The sequence below is a fragment of the Barbatula barbatula genome (genome assembly GCF_947034865.1).
Source record: "Barbatula barbatula genome assembly, chromosome: 22".
NCBI lineage: Eukaryota > Metazoa > Chordata > Actinopteri > Cypriniformes > Nemacheilidae > Barbatula > Barbatula barbatula.
Window position 1 is genome coordinate 9631398 of NC_136785.1, and position 19796 is coordinate 9651193.

General features: G+C 39.0%; 2 protein-coding genes across 12 annotated transcripts in view; both read right to left on the bottom strand.

Annotated features, from left to right (window-relative positions):
• Positions 1-11301: 11301 nt before the first annotated feature.
• On the bottom strand, positions 11302-14155 carry eif4ebp3 (eukaryotic translation initiation factor 4E binding protein 3). The gene is made up of 3 exons (XM_079485768.1): positions 13648-14155; positions 12803-12955; positions 11302-11764 (listed from the first exon to the last, which is right to left on the bottom strand). Exons 1-3 carry the CDS (start codon positions 13778-13780, stop codon positions 11733-11735), a joined length of 318 nt encoding a protein of 105 aa, XP_079341894.1. The 5' UTR covers positions 13781-14155; the 3' UTR covers positions 11302-11732.
• A 1689-nt stretch (positions 14156-15844) lies between these two features.
• The window catches only part of ankhd1 (ankyrin repeat and KH domain containing 1), a 29896-nt gene continuing 25944 nt past the window's right edge, over positions 15845-19796 (bottom strand). For 6 of the 11 annotated variants that reach the window (XM_079487129.1, XM_079487126.1, XM_079487128.1 and 3 more), the window contains 7 exons: positions 19538-19687; positions 17835-19441; positions 17542-17730; positions 17174-17428; positions 16835-17004; positions 16540-16704; positions 15845-16428 (listed from right to left, as the gene is read on the bottom strand). In XM_079487129.1, the coding sequence (XP_079343255.1) occupies positions 16369-16428; positions 16540-16704; positions 16835-17004; positions 17174-17428; positions 17542-17730; positions 17835-19441; positions 19538-19687 (2596 nt within the window). In that variant the 3' untranslated portion in view covers positions 15845-16368. The remainder of the gene's footprint in view (positions 16429-16539; positions 16705-16834; positions 17005-17173; positions 17429-17541; positions 17731-17834; positions 19442-19537; positions 19688-19796) is intronic. The other 5 variants (XM_079487122.1, XM_079487121.1, XM_079487130.1 and 2 more) reach the window with 1 other exon arrangement.

Below are 19796 nucleotides of genomic sequence, written 5' to 3' on the forward strand. Positions count from 1 at the left end.
GAAAAGAATGGATTAATGCAAACATGCTGCATCGCATTAAAAACTTTTCATGTCATTCATTTGCAATGTAATATAAATGTACTTCAGAAGTAAATGATTTGGTTCATCCTGAAATGGCTTAATATGTAATTGCGAAACGTTGCTAAAAAATGTCTAGACTCCTTTCTGTAAACCTAGTGATTTAAGATTGTTATGATTAACCCGTCCAAGAAAATGCGCTATACAAGATGAACAGCATGGCGTATTCTGCATTGAAAGTCATGCCTACAACTTTAATGATTCATTCAAATATTGCATAAACAAAATGACTTCTGCTTGTAAACTCTGCGTAAATCTATGAGAAATTGTCCTCTGCACACCAACATAGCCATTTATTTTCATTATCTTAATCACCAAATCAATAAAGCCTGCATTCATCCCGGAAAATAATACATGGTGTTGCATGCAAATACAGTGTACTGGAGAAGGCTTTAAACTGCAATGCACAACCAGATTAGCATAGCATAATTGTAAATTATTTAAATAAATAAATGTTACTTTGTTGACAGGGCTTCTTGTTGTTATATTAATCACAGTGCCAGGTTACAGTATGCAAATAAGATGTCAGGTTGGTGCTTGAAAATGTTTATAATAATGTTATTGTAAGTGAAGAGGATGTGAGGATTAATCCCTATCTGAAGCGAGCGTTATCCTAAAAAAAGTTCCAAAGTAAAGTGGCTGAAGTATCTAACAAACCAAGAAAAGCAGTTTTATGCATGCATGACAGGAAAAATGATCTCTTACGTGACCATGTCAATAGCATAAGCATACCATTACTCAAAAATTAACTGAATTGTGGGCCAGAAAAGATAAAATAACAAAACAAAAAAGTTAACAGATTGCAAGGACTGTGTGCAGAAGGGTGTAGAAATCATTCAGAAATAATTTGCTTATGCCAAAATAAAATTCCAGCAGAAACGAAACGTTTTAAGGTGAAGTTAAAATGATGGACATATGTACGCTGGTGACAGCCTTCATATTCATCTACTATATCTCTGAATTAAAGAAGCACACCTGAAAGATGTAAAAGAAATGTGTGGATTACTATTTTATGTCATTTCTGCTGTTTTGTTGCTGTCCTGAAACTACAGACTTTGGTGGCAAAACATATGCTCTCCTTAGTAGCGCATCAGAGCCCATCTGCAGGAGGCATGAAGGAGCATCTTTATTCAATGCGTGTGCTCTGTCTGTAGCCATAGCTGCAGGGCAAAACAAGCAAAAAATATGAGTTTGACTACCAACTGTACCTTCATGAATGCTTGGTAAACATTAGCTTTATTAAAGTGTTCAACAATATTTTAATTATTCAGGCAATGAGTGCTTGCGAAATTATAATATTTGTTTTCGGTACAGAGACTGGGGCTAGTTGTCACACAGGAAATATCATTTAATTTCAGTTAAATTATACAAATGGTTTTTTTAGGTCTGATGTGGGTCAACTAGATAATAAAGGCAGATCTTAACTGCAAGGCAAGGTTGAACTGTATAATATATATTTTGGGGGGATTATACATTTTACTGGGGTACGTCACACGTTTTACGGAACATGATGCAATTTTCTACAGTTTATTCATTTTACTATTTAATGGCTAGAAGTGTGACGTTATACAATCACGCCTTTCTAGAGAAAAAGGTATGATGATTCTTATGATTCTTGCTTAAGTTATACTATGGAATGAGACAGAGCGATAGAAAGCAGATGCTGGAGAAAGTAATTCCTTTAACCCGCCTAATAAACTCCTGTGATCCAGACCATATATAAGCAGATTATGTGAGCTCCATATATAACCATGTTCTACTCTCTGCTATGAAGTTAATTCCTCTGTCACTCATCACAACAACAAAATCCCCCACCTGACAAATTGACAAGCCAGTGCTTCTCTATCCAAATTTCTGTTTCCTATACCAGTCTGCAATTACAATATAAATATCAACTAGATCACTCTGACAGTGTTGCCCTTCCTTAAAATGACAATATAAATTCTGAGGGTATCTATTACAAATACCACTAAGAACGATGAGATGTTTACCATTTAGACTGCATATCGCGGCGCTGTCCTTGCGAAACCTTGTATCTCCATATTTCGTGATTTTTAGTTTGTGCCTTAAAACCATTAATATTAGTTACCCCCCCATGTTTGGTTCGATTGAAACGAACTCTGCTACAATTGCTCTGTTAGTGCGGTTTATTTGAGTAAGTGTGAACGCTGCCACCCTAACCCTGATGGGCAACAAACAAGCGGACCGAGACCGCTGAAAACATCCTTTGGACCCATCATACAGGCATACGGCTTCTCCTATCACGGTTATAATTACCAAGCGCATAGCAACAACATCCCAGCACTAAATGTATTTGTCCATACAGAACACAAAAGGGCGTGACACCACACTGTCAATCACATTTTGCAGCCAATCAGAATAGTGGCATGTTCTCGCTCAGTCTCCACCGCTCATAGACAGAACTTAAAGAGTATGCAAAATTAGATTTTTGAGGTCCTACTTGGGTTTATGGAGAGTCCAACAACAAGTTTATGTACATGCAAGGTGTAAAAACACTATTATGTCGTAATAATAGGCAGTTATTCTTATTTTACTTTTTGACTGAGTCTCTAATGATTCATCCATCTAATCCCCTTCTGTCCGCGAGCCTAGTGTCATGTAAATGGTCAGATGGTGTAGTCTGTTGTGATTGGTCAAACACGGGTGTGGGTGAGCATTCGCTTTAAGATAAAATACATCTTTTGTTCCGATACTTACATTTTTGCTTTTTTACGTGTCTAATAGATGACGTGGGCAACTTATAACATACCAAAGACAAAGAAAAACACGTATTTCCGGCGAATCACCCCTTTAATTTCTACTTTTGAGTAAACTGTGTGCCATGTATAAACACTTTAAAATTCCATTCAGGACCAGGCCATTAAGACCAAACTGGTCTGTAGTGCAATGCGTTGCATGTTGTGCAAAAAGCAGTATTAATAAAGAGATACCTTTTCGATGCTTGTCACATGTGTGAGTGGCGATGGTTGGCACTTTTGCGAGCTATAGATGAGAAAAGTATTTCTGTAAAAATATTGCCTCTCATTCAAAATAACCACAAAATGTCCTTCCAATTGCTCGTAATCTGGAGGTCAGGCTCTAGTGACTCTGGTAATTGGCTGCATATGATTTTTGAACAGAGTGAAGCTTTGCAATTCACAAACCCCAATTTCACTACTTGTCCAATATGGTCATAGGCTACATGAAAATCAACTCAAACAGCATTAAAACATTTTTTTACATTTTAGATAGTTTTCTATTTTTGTAAAGGTTCAAATAAGCTAGTTTTGCACAGTTTAAGGTTTACATGTATTTGTGTTGAAAAGACCAAACAAAAAGACAAAAGTAAGAAGTAACATAACGATTTCAACATTTCTTTTGAGGACACAAAAGGACTTCTTAAGACTATACCGACCTCCAAATGAAAAATTCTGTTGAATTTACAGAAAAGGCTGTGTGAAATCGCATGATATGAAGGCTATATTTCATACACCCACACTTCTTCCTGTCATTTTTCCAAAGAAATGGCTTCTTTGTGAGATTAAAGTTCATTGTAAAAGTCGTATGAAAAATGTGAAGCAGTAGGTGGCAAGACAGTGGCACGCTGAAACTTTTGGATGATAGATTTTTGAGCGGCAGTTAAAGATCTCTTTTGGCAGTCACAGTTTCCCTTGTCTCCCTGTCTTCTCTCAAAGAACCCTGATGCCATAACCAGTGATTATGCATATTGCACAAAAACACAGCTGAAAGGTACTGAGCGATGATGGGCTGTTGTGTTTCTCCATCACGGCCCCTCAGGGGCCTCCCAGAAAAGTGTGACACTGAGTCATCTTGATTTGATAATAACAGCCATAGATTCTTTATGAAGTGGGCGCCTTCATTGTGAGTCATACCTTTTGAATGCTTTTGTTTTCTTGCTCTTCAAGACAGATGGCCTTTTTCTGCCATGCTTCAAGTAATCCGTATTACAAATGAACAACTGGAAGCAAAGCACTGTGGACACCAACAAAAGTGCCCTGTAACATTTATATATAATTATTTATTTATACAGTAGGCATCCTAACAGTTGAAAAACAGTGAAATGTGTTTTGTGGAAGTGTTAAGGTGATACCTGTGGTTGTTCAAACACATGTTTTTGTTGTTGTGTAATGGAAAATGTGAGATAGCCTGAACTCCACAGGGAGAAAAGGATATCTGAATGTCTCCTCGCATCGCTGTCTCTCTTTAGTCCCCAAACACTTTTGCCAACAGACCATAAAGCTCTCATGGGGAACAAAGGTAAAGCTTGGTCTACAGAATAAAACTCTTGGGACCTCGTGTTTCTGATGTTGCTACACACACTACTCCCTATGAGTATTTCCTAGGAACAGATGTTTCCGTGTAAGTGTATGTTTGAGCAATCACAGGACCTCTCTTTAACTCTCCACAATATACACTTTTCACACTGATCACCATGTCTATCACCTTTTTATTTCAGAATGTAAACTAATGTATGAAGATAAAGATAAAAAAAGATAACGTTTGTGCTTTAAGCTTCAGTTTTTGGTTTACAAGACAATTAAACAGAGGGGTGATTTTTTTAACCATCAGAGATTATTCAAATACATACAGCCACAAAAAATAAAATAAGAGTTAAAAAATAATTAATTTAAAAGGATTAAAAAATAAGAGATCATTCCAAATTTTCATTAAACCAGCATTTCTAGATGTGTTGTGGCCATTCCAGTCCAAACTAAATCAAACCTCAGGAGTGACATGAAGTCATCCAACAGAAAAGACGGACAGCATGATAAAAAACAAGGTTATCACATAATTGTTTTCACTTATCCTAAATACTTGTTGCAAACTGTTTTATTGTTCAAAAGTGAATATGAAATGTATTTGAGGTCTAAAAATAGACAGCACCTTTCTGCAAATAATTGCAAATAGAAACAATATTGTAGTCTTTAGTTTTCAGAATGAAACAAAAATGTGTAAAGACTGTAGATCTTTTACTTTTATTCCTTAGAGAGATTAACAGTTTCAACAAGCAAATGTTATGGAGGTGCTACCACAACATAAATCGGTAACCCATTAGACGTTGCCTGCAATGTACCGCATAATGAAACAGGATTTACAGCGTAACTACTTAACAATAATGTACCTCTATAGTTTGTGAAATAAAAGGGGTAAGAGTAAGGAAAAAATATAAAAAATATTTGCGAGGGAACTGCATAAACTGCTCATTAACTACTTGATTAAAGTCTCCAAATATCAACATTGATTTTGCACATTTTACACATTAAAACGCATCAAAATAATTCATAATAACTGTAATGGAGCTTTATACTACAGCTATTATATAAATATCATTCATGTCCAAGTGCATTTATGTGCATTTATGTACCGTGTGTAAGAGAATGCACCTCCTGTGATGCTGGGGTTTGATCTCAAAGCTGTCTGTAGCATGCAGTCTGCTTCTCTACCGACACCCCATCTGCACACAACTACCCATTCAACGCCCTTACAAACACATTCGGCTTTATCACACAGGAGTGCTTTTCTTGTACCTCTTTTCCATCTCTGCCTTTGTCCTCGCACATTTGCAGCCGTTTGCCCGTAACTTTGTCAGACCAGGGGCGGCGTGCACAATCTCTTTGTCATGACTTCCATTAGTACACAGTTGCCATGACAACCAGCTCTTATGAAAGCTCTCCACAGTTTCCAAGGATAGATGTTGTATTGGCTCTTTTGAGATTTTAACGAAGCTTTTTGGCATAGACTGACTCACACGTCAGCGCTGCCCTAGATTAGTTCGAGCAGCAGAACACATTGTGATTCACACCTGTTGGCTGCTTCAAACGGTCTGTTTGAGTAGTTTGGACAGTCAGAAGAGTTGGATGGTGCTGGTGACAAGGTAAAAAAATGCACAGTTTTAGCTATAAAAATGCTGCTGTGTAATTGGTTATTTGGATAACAGTTTGAAACTTTTATTATGATAAAAATTTTTTCGGAGGAAATGTTTTATTAAAGGCAAAGCAGAGGATTTATTTTATTTATTTCTATGTGTATTTCATCTAAAAATGCTCTTTATTGATGTCAGGTGCACAGGTTTTCTATTCATACCGGCTTTTAGCGATCCCATTGATCTTTTATTGCTCTCCGCTTTGAAAACTCCCATAATGCACATGTAATCTTTTCATGACTCTTTCTCTATAAAGGCCTTGAAACTTATTCCTTAAAAACAGCATTGGGGACTGTGATATAAGCATATAAGCTATCTTGAGTAAGTTTTTTTCTGAACTTCTGGATGGTCAAAATGGATGAATGTCTACCACAACTGAAATTTCAATCAGAAATCCTCCCATTGCAGGTGTGTAACTGACTGCAGCTGGTCCAACAGAGCAGGTGTTTCCTTTGTTAGTCATTCAATAATTTCTTCACATTTCACACTTTAAGATTAGTTTATATTCTTCTTTGCTCTTAAATGTAAGTGGGTATGAATCAGTGGTCTGTATGAGTATTGCATACATTGCTCACTTTTTAAGCAGCACTATACGAACCTCTCAATGACGATGCTTGATGCTGAATGGATGAAGTAGCTGAGAGGTCCGGGTGGATGCAGGTGATGCACATGTAGGAAGCAGACTTTGAAGAGGGTGACTTTGGCATCACTCTGATAAGTGTGCTTGAAGGAGACTGAAAAGGAAACAGAGAAAAGGATGAAAGGAAATTTTTCAGCAAATGTTAGATTTACACAAATCTGTCACTGTGGGCATTTGTTGGGCTCTTTAAAGGTTATGAAAAAACAGCCTCTTTTGTATTCTGCTCTTTAACTGTGGATATCGTCATTATTCAATGTACTTGGACTGTCCACAAAAGCACAGCTGAGTAATAAATACATGTTATGTAGTGATAAATACATTATTAGACTTTATTATAAGACTTTTTTTAATTGATAAAGTTTAGTTTTCGAGTGTTCTTTAAATTGGGAAAAGCTAAACAAACTTTAATTGCATAATTGCAATGCGTGTTGAACTAATTGTCCCTATTCCCTAAATTATGTGTGAGAATGACAACGAGAATATAACAACAGATATGAGAACAATATGACGTTTGAAATCGATACTATGTGTGTGTGCATTATGAATCATAAATAAAAAGGCTCTCAGGAATCATTTACATTTACAAGCAAGTGACTTTAGCTTCAATCACATCTACATGTCCTAATGCATCATTTGTATACGAAAATTGTGTTTCTTGTTGGTTCTTAAGTGTATTAAGTGTAAGAACAAATCGTTTTGCTTTTCCAAGACACTGGGTCCATCTGGTGGTGGAAATGGGGAAACATGTAAAACTTTTTATGATTTGGAAACACAGAACAAACATGGATGCTAGAAGAGATTGATAACCATTTACAGATAGCCTATGTAAATGTCCAAACCAAAGGTCTGTCCTAGAGAGCAGAAAAAGCTGTGTTGTACTTCAGACACAGCTGTCCGTGTGGCTGGTGTCGGATGGCTCTGTGTATGTGACAAAGCAGATGAAGCCCAGAACACACCACTATGGTCTGAAGCAGTTGCTACATTTATGTACACACTAAACCTCCTGTTTTGGCCACTTGTTCAGAGTTATGTCTGTTTAGGCATCTCCTGAACTTCAGTGGGCGTCTGGATGAAATGTTAAACAGTACAAAGTCATGTAGCATCTGAGGATATGCATTTCTAAAATGACCAACAAATTGTGTAATTGACAGATGACCAGCTAGCGTTAGTTTTACTTTAGTGTATCACAGATCTCTTTCTTCTAAAACAATAAAATATATAATCCATTAAAATGACACTAAATTCAAATTAACATAGCCTATATTTTAATGTCGATTTATGAAGTGTTGCCAAAACATGTACAGTCACTCTGTATTTTGAAAAAATATGAATGTTGGGGTTTTAATCAACACAATTACAAGATGCATCTACATAGTTTCTCTATATTGAATATTTCTGTAACATTTGTTGATTTTAAAACAGACTAGATATTTTATTTATACTGACATTCTCGGATGTCCCCTATGGTCACTCCCATCCACTCCTTGAATCTTTCACATAACTGCCTCTCCTATTCCCAACGGAATCAAGTCTGATTCATCTCTCCGCCATGCCGGATCAGCAGATTTCCACTCCAAATCTGCCCCTCCCTTTCAAAGTCATGAATATTTCATGTTCTGTGAGTTTAAAAGGAAGACAAAGAAGGGGAGGTGGTTACAACTATTCAAATAGCCTCGGGAGAAAGCTGTGTGGCCCCCTCCTCAACACGTAAGACTGACCCGGCTGCTTCATCCATCCAGCCAGCCACACATACAGACACTTTTCCAATCGGCTCACTTATCCATCCGCTTTATCACGGTAAGACTTCTTGTATACAGACGTTCTATTTGCATTTAAAGCTGGAATTTTTTGTTATATTTTTGTAAGAAGAAGGAAAAATGTATCTGGAGATCGTAAAATTATAAATAATGATGAAGTGTCTTTAAGAGACCGGACACAGAACAAAGACCTTGTCAAGTCATAGTCTCAAGACAGAGAAGGGATGGCCAACAGTTGTCTTACTCTGTGCTAATGAGATATAAATAGCTAAACATTAGCTAGGACATTTTTTAATAAATAGATGAAATGATGTCTTTGTTCCTTTTCATATTTAATGGTATTCTAATATATTTGTTTCATTTGTGGTTTATCAGCTGGATGAATAACTGTAATGAATCGTAATTGGTTCTTTCGTGTCTACATTAGGCTATTAAAAACACCATGGCTGACAAACCCAACATGACGGAAATCACAACCTTTGATAAAACTAAACTTAGGAAGACAGACACCCAAGAGAAGAATCCTTTGCCAACAAAAGAAAGTAAGTATCTGGTCCAGAAACAACAGCCACAAGTATCAATATGAAATGTTATCAAAAATGTATTGCTTTTTCTATTGTCTGTGTGTCAAACTTATCACAATAGTTTTCACTACACAGAAATTGTCAGTTTCTGAAAAAACTTACAGCATATGGAAAAATTTAAAGTTTGCCTTGTGTTGTGTGTTTAAATTGATGATGGATAGTCTAGAACACATCACCTTATTTCCTTAGTTTGGGAGAAATGAATAGTAATCTGTAATATGTTCAACTACTATAACTAAGGTCAACTCAAGTCAAATTGTGTATGTTTTAATTTTAACTTCTCTGTTGCACGCTATGAAGTGAATGTGGAACATGTTTCCTTTCTGCATTTTGTATTAAATGGGTGTGAGTCTGAATACTTTATTCAGCTGAATGGGTATTTTAGCTGTTTACATATGAATGACACTAGCAAAGTATTACACTTGTTTGCTGTCTTTTTGATGAAAACAATTGCTAAGAATGTTAGTAATTTCTCTGTGAATTTCTCTGCAGCTATTGAACAGGAGAGGCAGGGTGAGGCCACGCCATGAGTGATGTGTGTAAGTGCACAGTCACAAAAGCAGTGAGTGACAGGAAAGGGGCAGGAAGTCTGAGATCAAAAGACGTTGGGCACAGAGAACTGAACAGCAGTACATGCATCAAATGTCATTGTTTTATCATTTTATTCGTTTGTATGTTTGAGAGTCGAAATGTTTCCTACCATGAATGTAGGTGGTTTCAGAACACCAGGCAGAAAACCAATAAAATGATTCATGAATGTGATGTGATGACTCAGTGTTTCAGGCCATGGACTGTTGGTAAATTGTGCGCTGGCGTGTGGGTTAATTCTGATCCTTATCTGAAATAAGTGTTATTATAATACTGAGAAACAGAAAAACAATAACATCAGGGTTTTTAGGAATAAAAGTTTTGTTTAAAACATGAACCAAACATCAGCAATTCTCTTTAAATCTCTCAAATATCTCTAAGTCTTTTCACACTGCAAAAATAAAGCACATTTACCACTAGATGGCAGACTTTGGCAGTATCGAAAAGGTTTTCTATGGATGCCATGGCTCAAAATCATCCGATTGATTTGACAACATATGTTGTTTGAAACAATTATGAAATACTTATTTGATAATGGAGACGAAAGCATTGGTTTGAGTTTTAGGAGGATTTAAAACATCTTCATGGAAACGTAAACAGAATGCTGGGTTCATCGGTAAACGGTTGGAAATGTCTGGTTTTACTTTGTAAGAGGTGGAGATTCCCATTTTTTGACACTAATATAGTATCAAAACATAGACAAAAACAATCACGAGTGGAGTTTAAAAAAAGATATGAAAGATATTACAAAGTGTTTAAGTTTCGGTGCCTTTTGTTTGAAAGAAAATCGAATTGAATTAATATAAAGTTCCTTTTTTAAGTGTTTACTACCAGAAAATGTACATCTGAAATTTTGCTGACAAAAATATCAAATTAATCACTTAAATAGAATTGCTAGTGTTGTCAAACCTGCCGAAGAACAGCTTTTTCCTCAGGCTATTAGACTGCTTAAAAAACTGAATACACTGATACACTCCACAAGCTTGCACTTCTTTTTACCATGCACTACAATTCATCATGCATTGCACCTGATCCAATAACCATCCTTTACCAAATTTCCATAGCTATATCTGTACTATGTGCACTATATGCATGATCCATTATACATACACTTTCATGTGTACACCTGCATGTTTAATGTGTATATTCAATGTCTAATGTGTATTCTGTGCATACGTGTATGAAGTATATTGTCCTTTATGTACAGTCTGTCTATTTAAACTTTGCAGTAAGTTTTTTTCTGTAAGTTTTCATGATTGCATCTAACCCTTGGTGCTTTTTGAAAGCACAGTAACTCCACGATATTAAAATATTTAACAGGAAAACAACAACTAAGTTTTCCTTGACACATTAGTGAGCGACCGAGCATGAACAACAAGCTGCTATCAGGACTTTTCTGTGCTGGTCATTGGTCAGGGACAGAATGAATGTGTACTGCTTTGATGGCATTCTGTTTACTCGGGTCTCATGGACAAAGTGCCATTCTAAGAACCAGAACCAGGGATATATGTGCAAAGAATGAGGGCACCTTAAACACAAAGGAAAGACTCCTGATATTAGAAACGCTCTGCCTATGTAGTGACGTTTTAAGATGCACAAAAATCCAATCATGTTTCACTGAGTTTTCACAAATGTCTGTGCCACTTGGTTACACTTCGCCGGTTCTCAGTAACTTTAGTTTGAACTAGAAGAATAAACACTGAACAAAGTCAACGTCTCATTGTTTTATTAAAAACAGTCATCACATCCAAAAAATTTACAGCAAACATTTTCTGGCATATATGACCCAATTGCCCCTCACAGGGTTTGGATATTTAAAAGGAAGTGCCATTAGAAAATGAAATGGTCATATCTGAACCTTAATGTAGTCACCTTCGGAAATGTCCCAAAAGAGAAAGGCACTGAACTGCAGCAGGGCTACAATTTATAAAGTTTTAACCTTGAATTTAACTAAAAATACTGAATACTTCTCCCCACAACAGAGAACTTGATCTGAGTTTTTCATTATATAAGATAAAGGAAAAATCATAGATCATACAACGAAGGAATCCACAGCTGGTGCTTTCTTTCCTCAGATCAGATGCTGATTCCACTGGTGGAAAAGCTGAAACAGTCCATTTTGCCACAAAGACGTGGAGAAATCACATATCCATCACAAACTGGCTGTCATCAACTGAGGAAGAAAGATTGAGATGGAGGGGTTAGAGGGTTCAAAGTGACGGAACCGTCATGGTGACCTCACCTTAAAAAAAATTCCCTTGAACAGCGTCACCTTCACACATAGTACGGTACAAACTGTGGATGTTTCCCTGATATGGATATCACACTTGCCAACCAACAAGTTGCAGTACAGATGTGTCTGTATTTGCTTTTCTCAGGATGTGGTTTCACTCACTGCAATGTGACCCTGAGGTTATGATTGAGGCTAACGCAAGTTTCAGACTACATGCTATCAACCAGACAGGTGTTGCGCTTATTTACAAACAACAAATGGCATCGTGACAAGACTCAAGCGTTTTATCTCGTAGATATAGATATCAAGCATTTTTTGGCACATGTTGCATTGCAATAAACAAGTGAAATAAGTGTGTTCTGCAAGGATAATTTGCAACGGAAAAGAAAATGAACTGGTTAATCGCAAGCTTAAACCTGTTTCTCAACTAGGCATGGGCCGAATACCGGTTCTAAGGTATACTGAGGTTTAAAAGGGTTAAGGTTTCAAAACCACTTAAATTTTCTGCGATACCGTTTCTTAAGAATGAACTGTGTTTAGAATTTGTTTTAATATTAAATCATGTAATTCTATGTTTGATGTTTATGTCTAATATATATGACAAAAATATATATTTTTAAAGAATATTGTAATTTTAAGGCTTTATTTTCACCTGACACACATGTTCTATATATTGGTTCAAAATGAAATGTATTGTGCACTTGAAAAGCAGTTTTCTGTATACTCAGACATTTGGAAATAACACATTTGTAATAGCAATACGGTAATACAGTGAATCCGTGGTATTTTTGGTTAAGTTTATTATACAGCCAAAATCTCATATCGGCCCATGCATATTCTCAACAAGTGCTAGCATTGTACCCACTGAAATGAGTCACGCGAGAGGAGGGTTGGCTTGGATAAATACAGCACGCATCTTAATGCAGAAGGGAGACTTTTTTAAACAGAATAAGACATATGTGGACAGAGGTTTCATACCAGGGACATCTTTGTTGCCATCATCTTGCTCTGCTGGCTGCACTGAGGCAATAGTAACCCCTGGGATATGGGGGAGGCAGCAGGGTGGGGTGCGTGCAATTGGTGAGTTTCGAAATTCCAAGAGAAACTTTCGGTCATAGATTATCCGTGTCCCTGTAGGAAAATAGAGATATAGCTCCAGAGGATGAGTGTTAGAGGAATAATGTTGGGACTAGTTTACAACACTCCTTGTCCTAGAGTGGTCGTTTCTCAGTATTCTGTACAATGCAAAGAAAGAAAAAAAAAACTGTATTGCATGTCTGCTGTGCAGTTGAACTTATATTACGATAACTTGTATTGGTTTTGCCTCCTTTAAACAGATCATTTCATGGATTTTGCCTTTTTTATAAGTAACTTAAGTGTCTGCTAAATGCCAAGATCTGACAAGGGTACTTTCATGTGCCGTGTTTACATGCCCTGCAAGATCCACATCAGCATCAAAGACATCACTTACTGAGCGTCGCTAAAGTCTGACTCCAAAACTAATATACAACATATAAATTGACGAGCTCACGAGCTTTAAGATGAACACATTCGTTTAATAACAAAAATGAACTAAACAATAAATCGCTCGATACAAATATACTCCGAAGCACACATTTCTCCACATGATCTGTCCTTTTGTCATTTATTTACAAAAGAAATACAGAAGCTGACATTGCAGATGATGTTGGCATGTACGACTTTGAAATAGCCTACAGCCTCTGCCCCTTTCAAACCACGCACGTGCCATGTATATAATAAACTTAAAATCAACGATGTTTATAATACATATTGCGATTTAAAACCAGAAGAGTAGATCTTACCACCGGGAGTTGTTGAAAACAAACTTCCGCCTGGAGTCTGACTGTAGATGTCTGGCAGCTGAGACCAGGTCTTCTCAACTACAGATCGGCTTGGAATCGGACAGGTCGATGAAGCTTCGCAGCTGGCTGACATGACTTCCGATGAAGGTGAATGTAAAGATAACCTCACACTTAAAGTCCTGTTCAAGATGTTATGATGTTCGTGCGCGATCTGCTTTAAGCGCTCTTTATAAACGGGGCGGGGACTTCTCACGTGCTTTAATAAAATCAAACCAATCACAAGAACGAATTTACTTCAACGAGGCCCCTTGATAGGGTTGACAAGCGTTTACTTTGTGGTATGTACTTTTTGAGCTGCCTGCATAGTGCATGAGTTCTTCGGAGAACTGGTGTGACAAGTGGTATGACGACGATACAAAACAAGTCGGAGGTGATGTTGCAAAAAACAGGCTTGTTGGACTTAATGCGGCGCCGGAGGTCCGACAGGCGGATGACGTCAAAGTACCGCGAAAGGGATTCGAAAAAACATAATTATATGGTTCGAATCGCTCTCGCGGTAGGTTGATCCTCCTGTCGGATCTTGCGGTGCCGCATCAAGTCAAACAAGCCTAAGATGTTCTGAAGTGTTTTACACGTGTGCAATGGATAATGAATTACTTGATACGCAATTAATTTACTCTTTTTCACCACAATTTTACTTCAGATAAATCAAATCTTAAAAAGATCATAATGATGGTCTAATTATTGCATTTGGTTCGGTTAACCTATGTTTTTGCAAAACTGCTCACATGCAGACTTTATAATACACATCACATATATAACCCCAGATTTCATAGCTACGTCTGTAACATTTTTGCTAAAGATATGCCGATCTGGATCTACGGTGTAAAAACTGAAAACGTCAGAAAAATTGTGGTTTTGCATAAATTAATAGTATAAATCTTACTGACAACATCTAGATGTCTATATGACATCTGACAGCAGACGTCACAGATACATTGTTGATGAGCAAAGAAAGATGTCTTTCAGATGTAAAGAAAACACATTTGTATTAAGGTTCTTAAAGTCCCAGTGAAATACAAATGCAATGTCTATTTGTTCATGAAATATTGCAGCATTTATTGTAAAGTTTATCAATGTGGGTCATTCTCTTTTTACAAATCGTGTCTCATAATCTGACTTCCGTCCTGTAATGGCTATCCATCCAGGTTTGTTTGCGATGCGCCTCGCCTGAAAAGAAGACGAGAGTAGGCGGCTGCGGTAAGGGGAGGAGTGGAAACAGCACAGGAAAAACATGCATACACGTCCCAAATTGCGCGGTCGAGTCAACATTTTACTTGGGCCAACTGGTTTAAAAAGTGAGAAATGTTTTTAAACTTATATTGGACAAACTCTCAGCCACGTCAAGTCTGTAAGAAATAATTTAGAACTTTTCTTTGACAAATGAATGCAAAATCAAAGAAATTAATTTATATTGTTGTGATACATCCTTCAGGAGAGTTTATAAATTGTGTAAATTATGTAACTAGTTTCCAGAAAAAAACAGAGCGTATTTTTCTTTCATTCCTGGACAAAGTGCAATAATTGTGGTTACATTTAAAATGTCGGTTTATATCAAATTAAATATGGAAACTGAAAAATGAGGTCAAATTTTTTTATTACTAACATTCTCTTCTTTCCAAATGTACTTTTTGATCACCCTAGTTATAGTATTCAAAATTATTTGGGACAATATTGCAAAAAGCTAATAATATTTGAATAACTTATTGGATAATACAAACTATATTTCTTGTTTTGTATATTTTCATATGGATGGATTGAAAATTGAGTTTTATTTTGTCTGTTGTTTGGTTTGTAAGATCTTTTATAATTTTTCTTGTCCTAGCCCCTGTTAAAATAGATGTTTTTGAATGTAAACCGTATACAATCCTGTTTTGAAATGTTTTTTTATACTTTAATTCACTTTTTATCGCCTAAACGTTCCGCAACAATTGAGATGAGCAAATATATTTAATACACTAGCTGTAATATTTTGCATTTATCTTAAAATGCAAAATTTGTAAATGTGTCATCTTGCTGTAAATATTTTTGTTGTCTTACACAGTTTGTGATGTAAAGCCTTGTCCAAATTGACTTATTCTGGTCACAAGAATAAGTTAAAGTACTTGGTAGGTCAGAGAAATGTTCACACATCAGGTACATTTCCAACTTTTTATTGAATATTAAGGTAAATATTTCACATTAATACAGGCTACATAAAGTGGAGCCACTATACGACATGAAATTTACTCTCATTTAACCCTTTTTTCAGTATGTAAACAATTATACAGGTATTTACCACTCTAAAAGGTCTGATTTCATTCTTTATTCAATCATCTATGTCTTGGCCAAGTATAAATAGCGCACTGTCCTACTAAGCCCTGCTGACCAAGAACACTTTTACATGGGGCTTAAATGTCAAAATGGCTATACTACTCAGAATGTATCCTGTTGAACAGGCAATCGATTTGTTCATAGACGGTGGTAAACACGTTAAATCCCAAACTGGATTCTCTCTTTTTAGTTAGGCACATCAAAGGTGTCCATTTTTCGAATTTCATAACTGGTTTAACATTTTTTGGGGGGACACATCTAGGTTAATACCACGTCTCAGTAATTAGGTAATTATCTTGTTCTTTTAACGTGTTTCTTGTTACTGCTCCTAGGCTTCTCGATCACTGTTTAGTTGACATGGTTCAGATGCACATTTCCCACGTGTGGGGCCCAAGTACCAGGCCATACCTGAAACAACAAGGATTCAAAGAAAGAGTTAGAGAGGCGAAGAAGGGAGAGGACTTCTATTACAGTCCATTTCACTTTCGATATAGAGGCACAGAGGCTAATAACAATTACCTGTTGTGGGTCTGAACTCTCAGCAGAGTTGGGAACAACCTTCAGGATGGGATTCCAGGCAGGGTCAGAGGTGTGAAGACCATTGTATACAGGGCCACCAGGAGCCTCCGCCATCTGAGGGTGAGGTGGAATCATTGCGCCACCGTACATTGACATCGGCAGCCCCTAAAAATCCATAAAATAAAAAGATGCAGTCAACAAAAAGCTTTTTTCCAGAAAGGTCTCAGGATCAAGCACAATAATTAATACATTAATTAATAGTGTATTACACTTCACTGTCACTGTAGAAGTGTACCTTTGGAAAATCCATAAAGTTGGTGGGTAAAGATTGGTGGAAGGTGTTAGAAGGAGCGACAATCCCAGTGTCATCCCGTTCCATAGCCTGGTGTTGAGAGAAGGCTGACGGCTCCTGCATCTGCATCACTGGCCCTCCCATCAGGGGCTGAGACCAGCCTGACATCGTTTCTGTGAACAGAAGAAATGTTCATTTATTCAACTGTCTGCTTCAACGGTGAAGAGCAGGCAAATATAAGATAAATATCAAATGCAATTTAAATCTTTGGTAACTTTAGAACTTCACACTGATCTTTGCAAACATACAGATGTTAAATGTCTATGTCAGCTTCAAACTCACCAGATGCACTGCCAACTCCAAAAGACCAAATGCCCCCCTGTCCAACTGGTGGGGTGTAGCTGGTGGGCAGCATGGTGTGGTTGACAGAGCCGGTTTGCCGGATCCGGGCTAGACGCTCTGTTCCGATGGGCGGGGGCACTTTCCGATCCTGCTGGTTGGAGCTACTTGGTTTTGACTGTATCAGAGCAGGTGTCCCTGTAGATGTGCAAAGAGGTGAAGATGCCCCGGAAGACACAGAGGGCGCTGGAGACTCACCTAAATGTGCCGCAACAATTGAGATGAGCAAAAATATTTAATAAGACCCTTTTCCATTAGTTAAGTTTTAATCTTTCAGGAAATGAATGATCTGTGTGATGCATTTGCATTACAATTTATTTTCATACATGAAGTGGAGGAATTCCAGGGATGGGGAGAGAAGTGCTGGCGGCTGAAGGAGGGTGTACCCACAGGAGGCGGACCCTGCAAAAACACAGGGCTGGCAGACATGCTTGTGGTAAAGCTGGTGAGCGGAGCAGACGAGGACATGGAATTGCATGTGGGGTCCATCGAATGCATTCCTGTAATACAACAAAAAAGCTTTTTAAAAAGCATCGGACTACAAAATCACAAAAAAACAAAGCAAAGTATTCAGCAAGTTTTTTTTTTAAAAGGCTGCCCTCACCAATGGGGCTGGAGACCACTCTTTGTGAGGAGCAACGATAGCCTGGAGCTTTTGAGCCATCCGGGGGAGGCATTGCATTTTCCATTTGCCCCATTCCAGCTATGTAAGCGGTAGTTGGGGCACTGTAGGGCTGCTCAGGTGGGGTGCGTGTCGGCAGATGGCAGGCTCCCCAAACCTGATTGTTTCCCATCTGGTTGTTGTCGAAGATGCTGCTGAAGGGACTGAAAAGAGCCGCAGGTCCAAAGTTGGGTGGGAGCTGCGCTTTCCCACCATGCAGGTGCATTTGAGAGCCATTGATCATGCCCATGTTCGAGGACATTGAAAGAGAGGGAGGGGGAATGCCTGCGGGAGCCAGGGTAGGCTGAGGCTGTTGTTGCTGCTGCTGTAGTTTGGGAGGCTCCTGTGAAGCTCCTGGAGGCACAAACACAGAGTGCTGCTCATGCATAGCCCCTTGAGGCATTGGATAGAAGGGTGCCGGTGGCTGCATGCGCGGGGACACACCATGCGCGGCGGGGGTGTAATGAGGTAAGGTGCTGCTGGTGTTAGTGACCGTGCTGCTGCAGGTGGGAAGAGGCAGGCGTGTGACGGGGTGAGATGAGCCTGGCTGAGATGATGAAGAACTGGGTTCTGTGGTGGAGGGAAAGTGTGACAGATGCTGCTGTCGGCTCTCAGACTGTGCAGGCAGCTTTGAGGGGCCTGACGGAGAGGACGTGAAGTGCGAGGGAGCTGAGGGGCCATCAGATGCAGCTCCCACATTGGAGAGAGCATGCTCTGTGACAGGCTTCTCTTTAGTAGGGGTGCTAGCCGGCTCTGGCTTGGGAGGATGCTGTTGGGGCAGACCAATGGGCGGCGGGGTCGTTGGGGTGGTTGGAACGCAGCTGATGGGAGACGGAGCAACTTGTGCAGTTGCAGCGATGCTGCCAGTCGTGGCCACGGAAACTCCAGCCCCAGACTTTGGCTCTGTGGAGAACAGCTGCTTCCGGACTGAGGAAGGTGTGGGGGCGTTGCACGTACTGATAGGAGAAGTGGTGGATGCGGTGGCAGCCGGGGTGCTGGACGTGGGAGGAGAAGGGTGCTCAGGGTGGGCCGGAGCAGTGATGGCAGGACGTGAAGCGGAGTTGCCACTGTGTTTTGGGGAGCTGTTAGCACTACCAGGGCTCACAGGACGCACAGGAAATGGACCCCATGTGTTGGGAGATGAGGGGAAAGTTCCGCCGAACTGTGCCATAGGCAAACGAGGGTGACGTATATGGTGCATAGTAGCTAGAAGGGCCAGTTGAGGATGAGCGTAAGCGAGCGGCAAAGATACGAAGGGAGGCCTGACACCTGGTGCCATGCTTTTGCCCAACTTGCCAGCCTGCTGAGACGTAGAGTTGGAGGAGGGGAAAGACACACTTGAAGAGGGCACCACAGATGGCAGGCCTTTCAAACTGGCTGCTGTAGTGCTGGTTGCCCCAGTGGAGGTTGTGTAGGTGGAGCTGATTTTGGTGTTGGTGCCAGGTGGCCGGATGTGGTTACGAGGTATCAGGTCTTCCAGCTCTTTGGCAGGATCCTGAATAAGCGCGTTGATAAGCTGTACAGCATGCCGTGTGGACTCTGTGCCACCTCTGCAAACATACATATAAAAACACATACTTATTACACTGGAATAGTTCTTATAGGGTGGAAAAAATTGTTAATGCTTATAGGCCTGTCAGTCTTACCTGATTGTGATCATTCTCTCTCCATTCTTGTCCTTCTGTTTGTCGACATCGATGTGTGCGCCTGTGACGTCTTGAATGGCTGTGATGTTGCAGCCACCCCGACCCATTATCCGAGACACCACCGAAGCAGGGACTGAGAGTTTCTTAGATCTACAGAAATTAAGAAAAACAGGTATCATATTGGGATGAAATGCGAGTATGCCTGTGCAAATCATTAAGGAATTGTTCACTTTCAACATATATTTTCATGATAATTTGC

Coding starts and splice junctions, on each gene's coding strand:
- eif4ebp3 (XM_079485768.1), bottom strand. CDS start 13,780: ATGTCAGCCAGCTGCGAAGCTTCATCGACCTGTCCGATTCCAAGCCGA. Junction 12,956..13,647: donor GTTTTCAACAACTCCCGGTG/GTAAGATCTACT, acceptor ATTTTCCTACAG/GGACACGGATAATCTATGAC. Junction 11,765..12,802: donor TGGCAACAAAGATGTCCCTG/GTATGAAACCTC, acceptor TTTCTTCCTCAG/TTGATGACAGCCAGTTTGTG.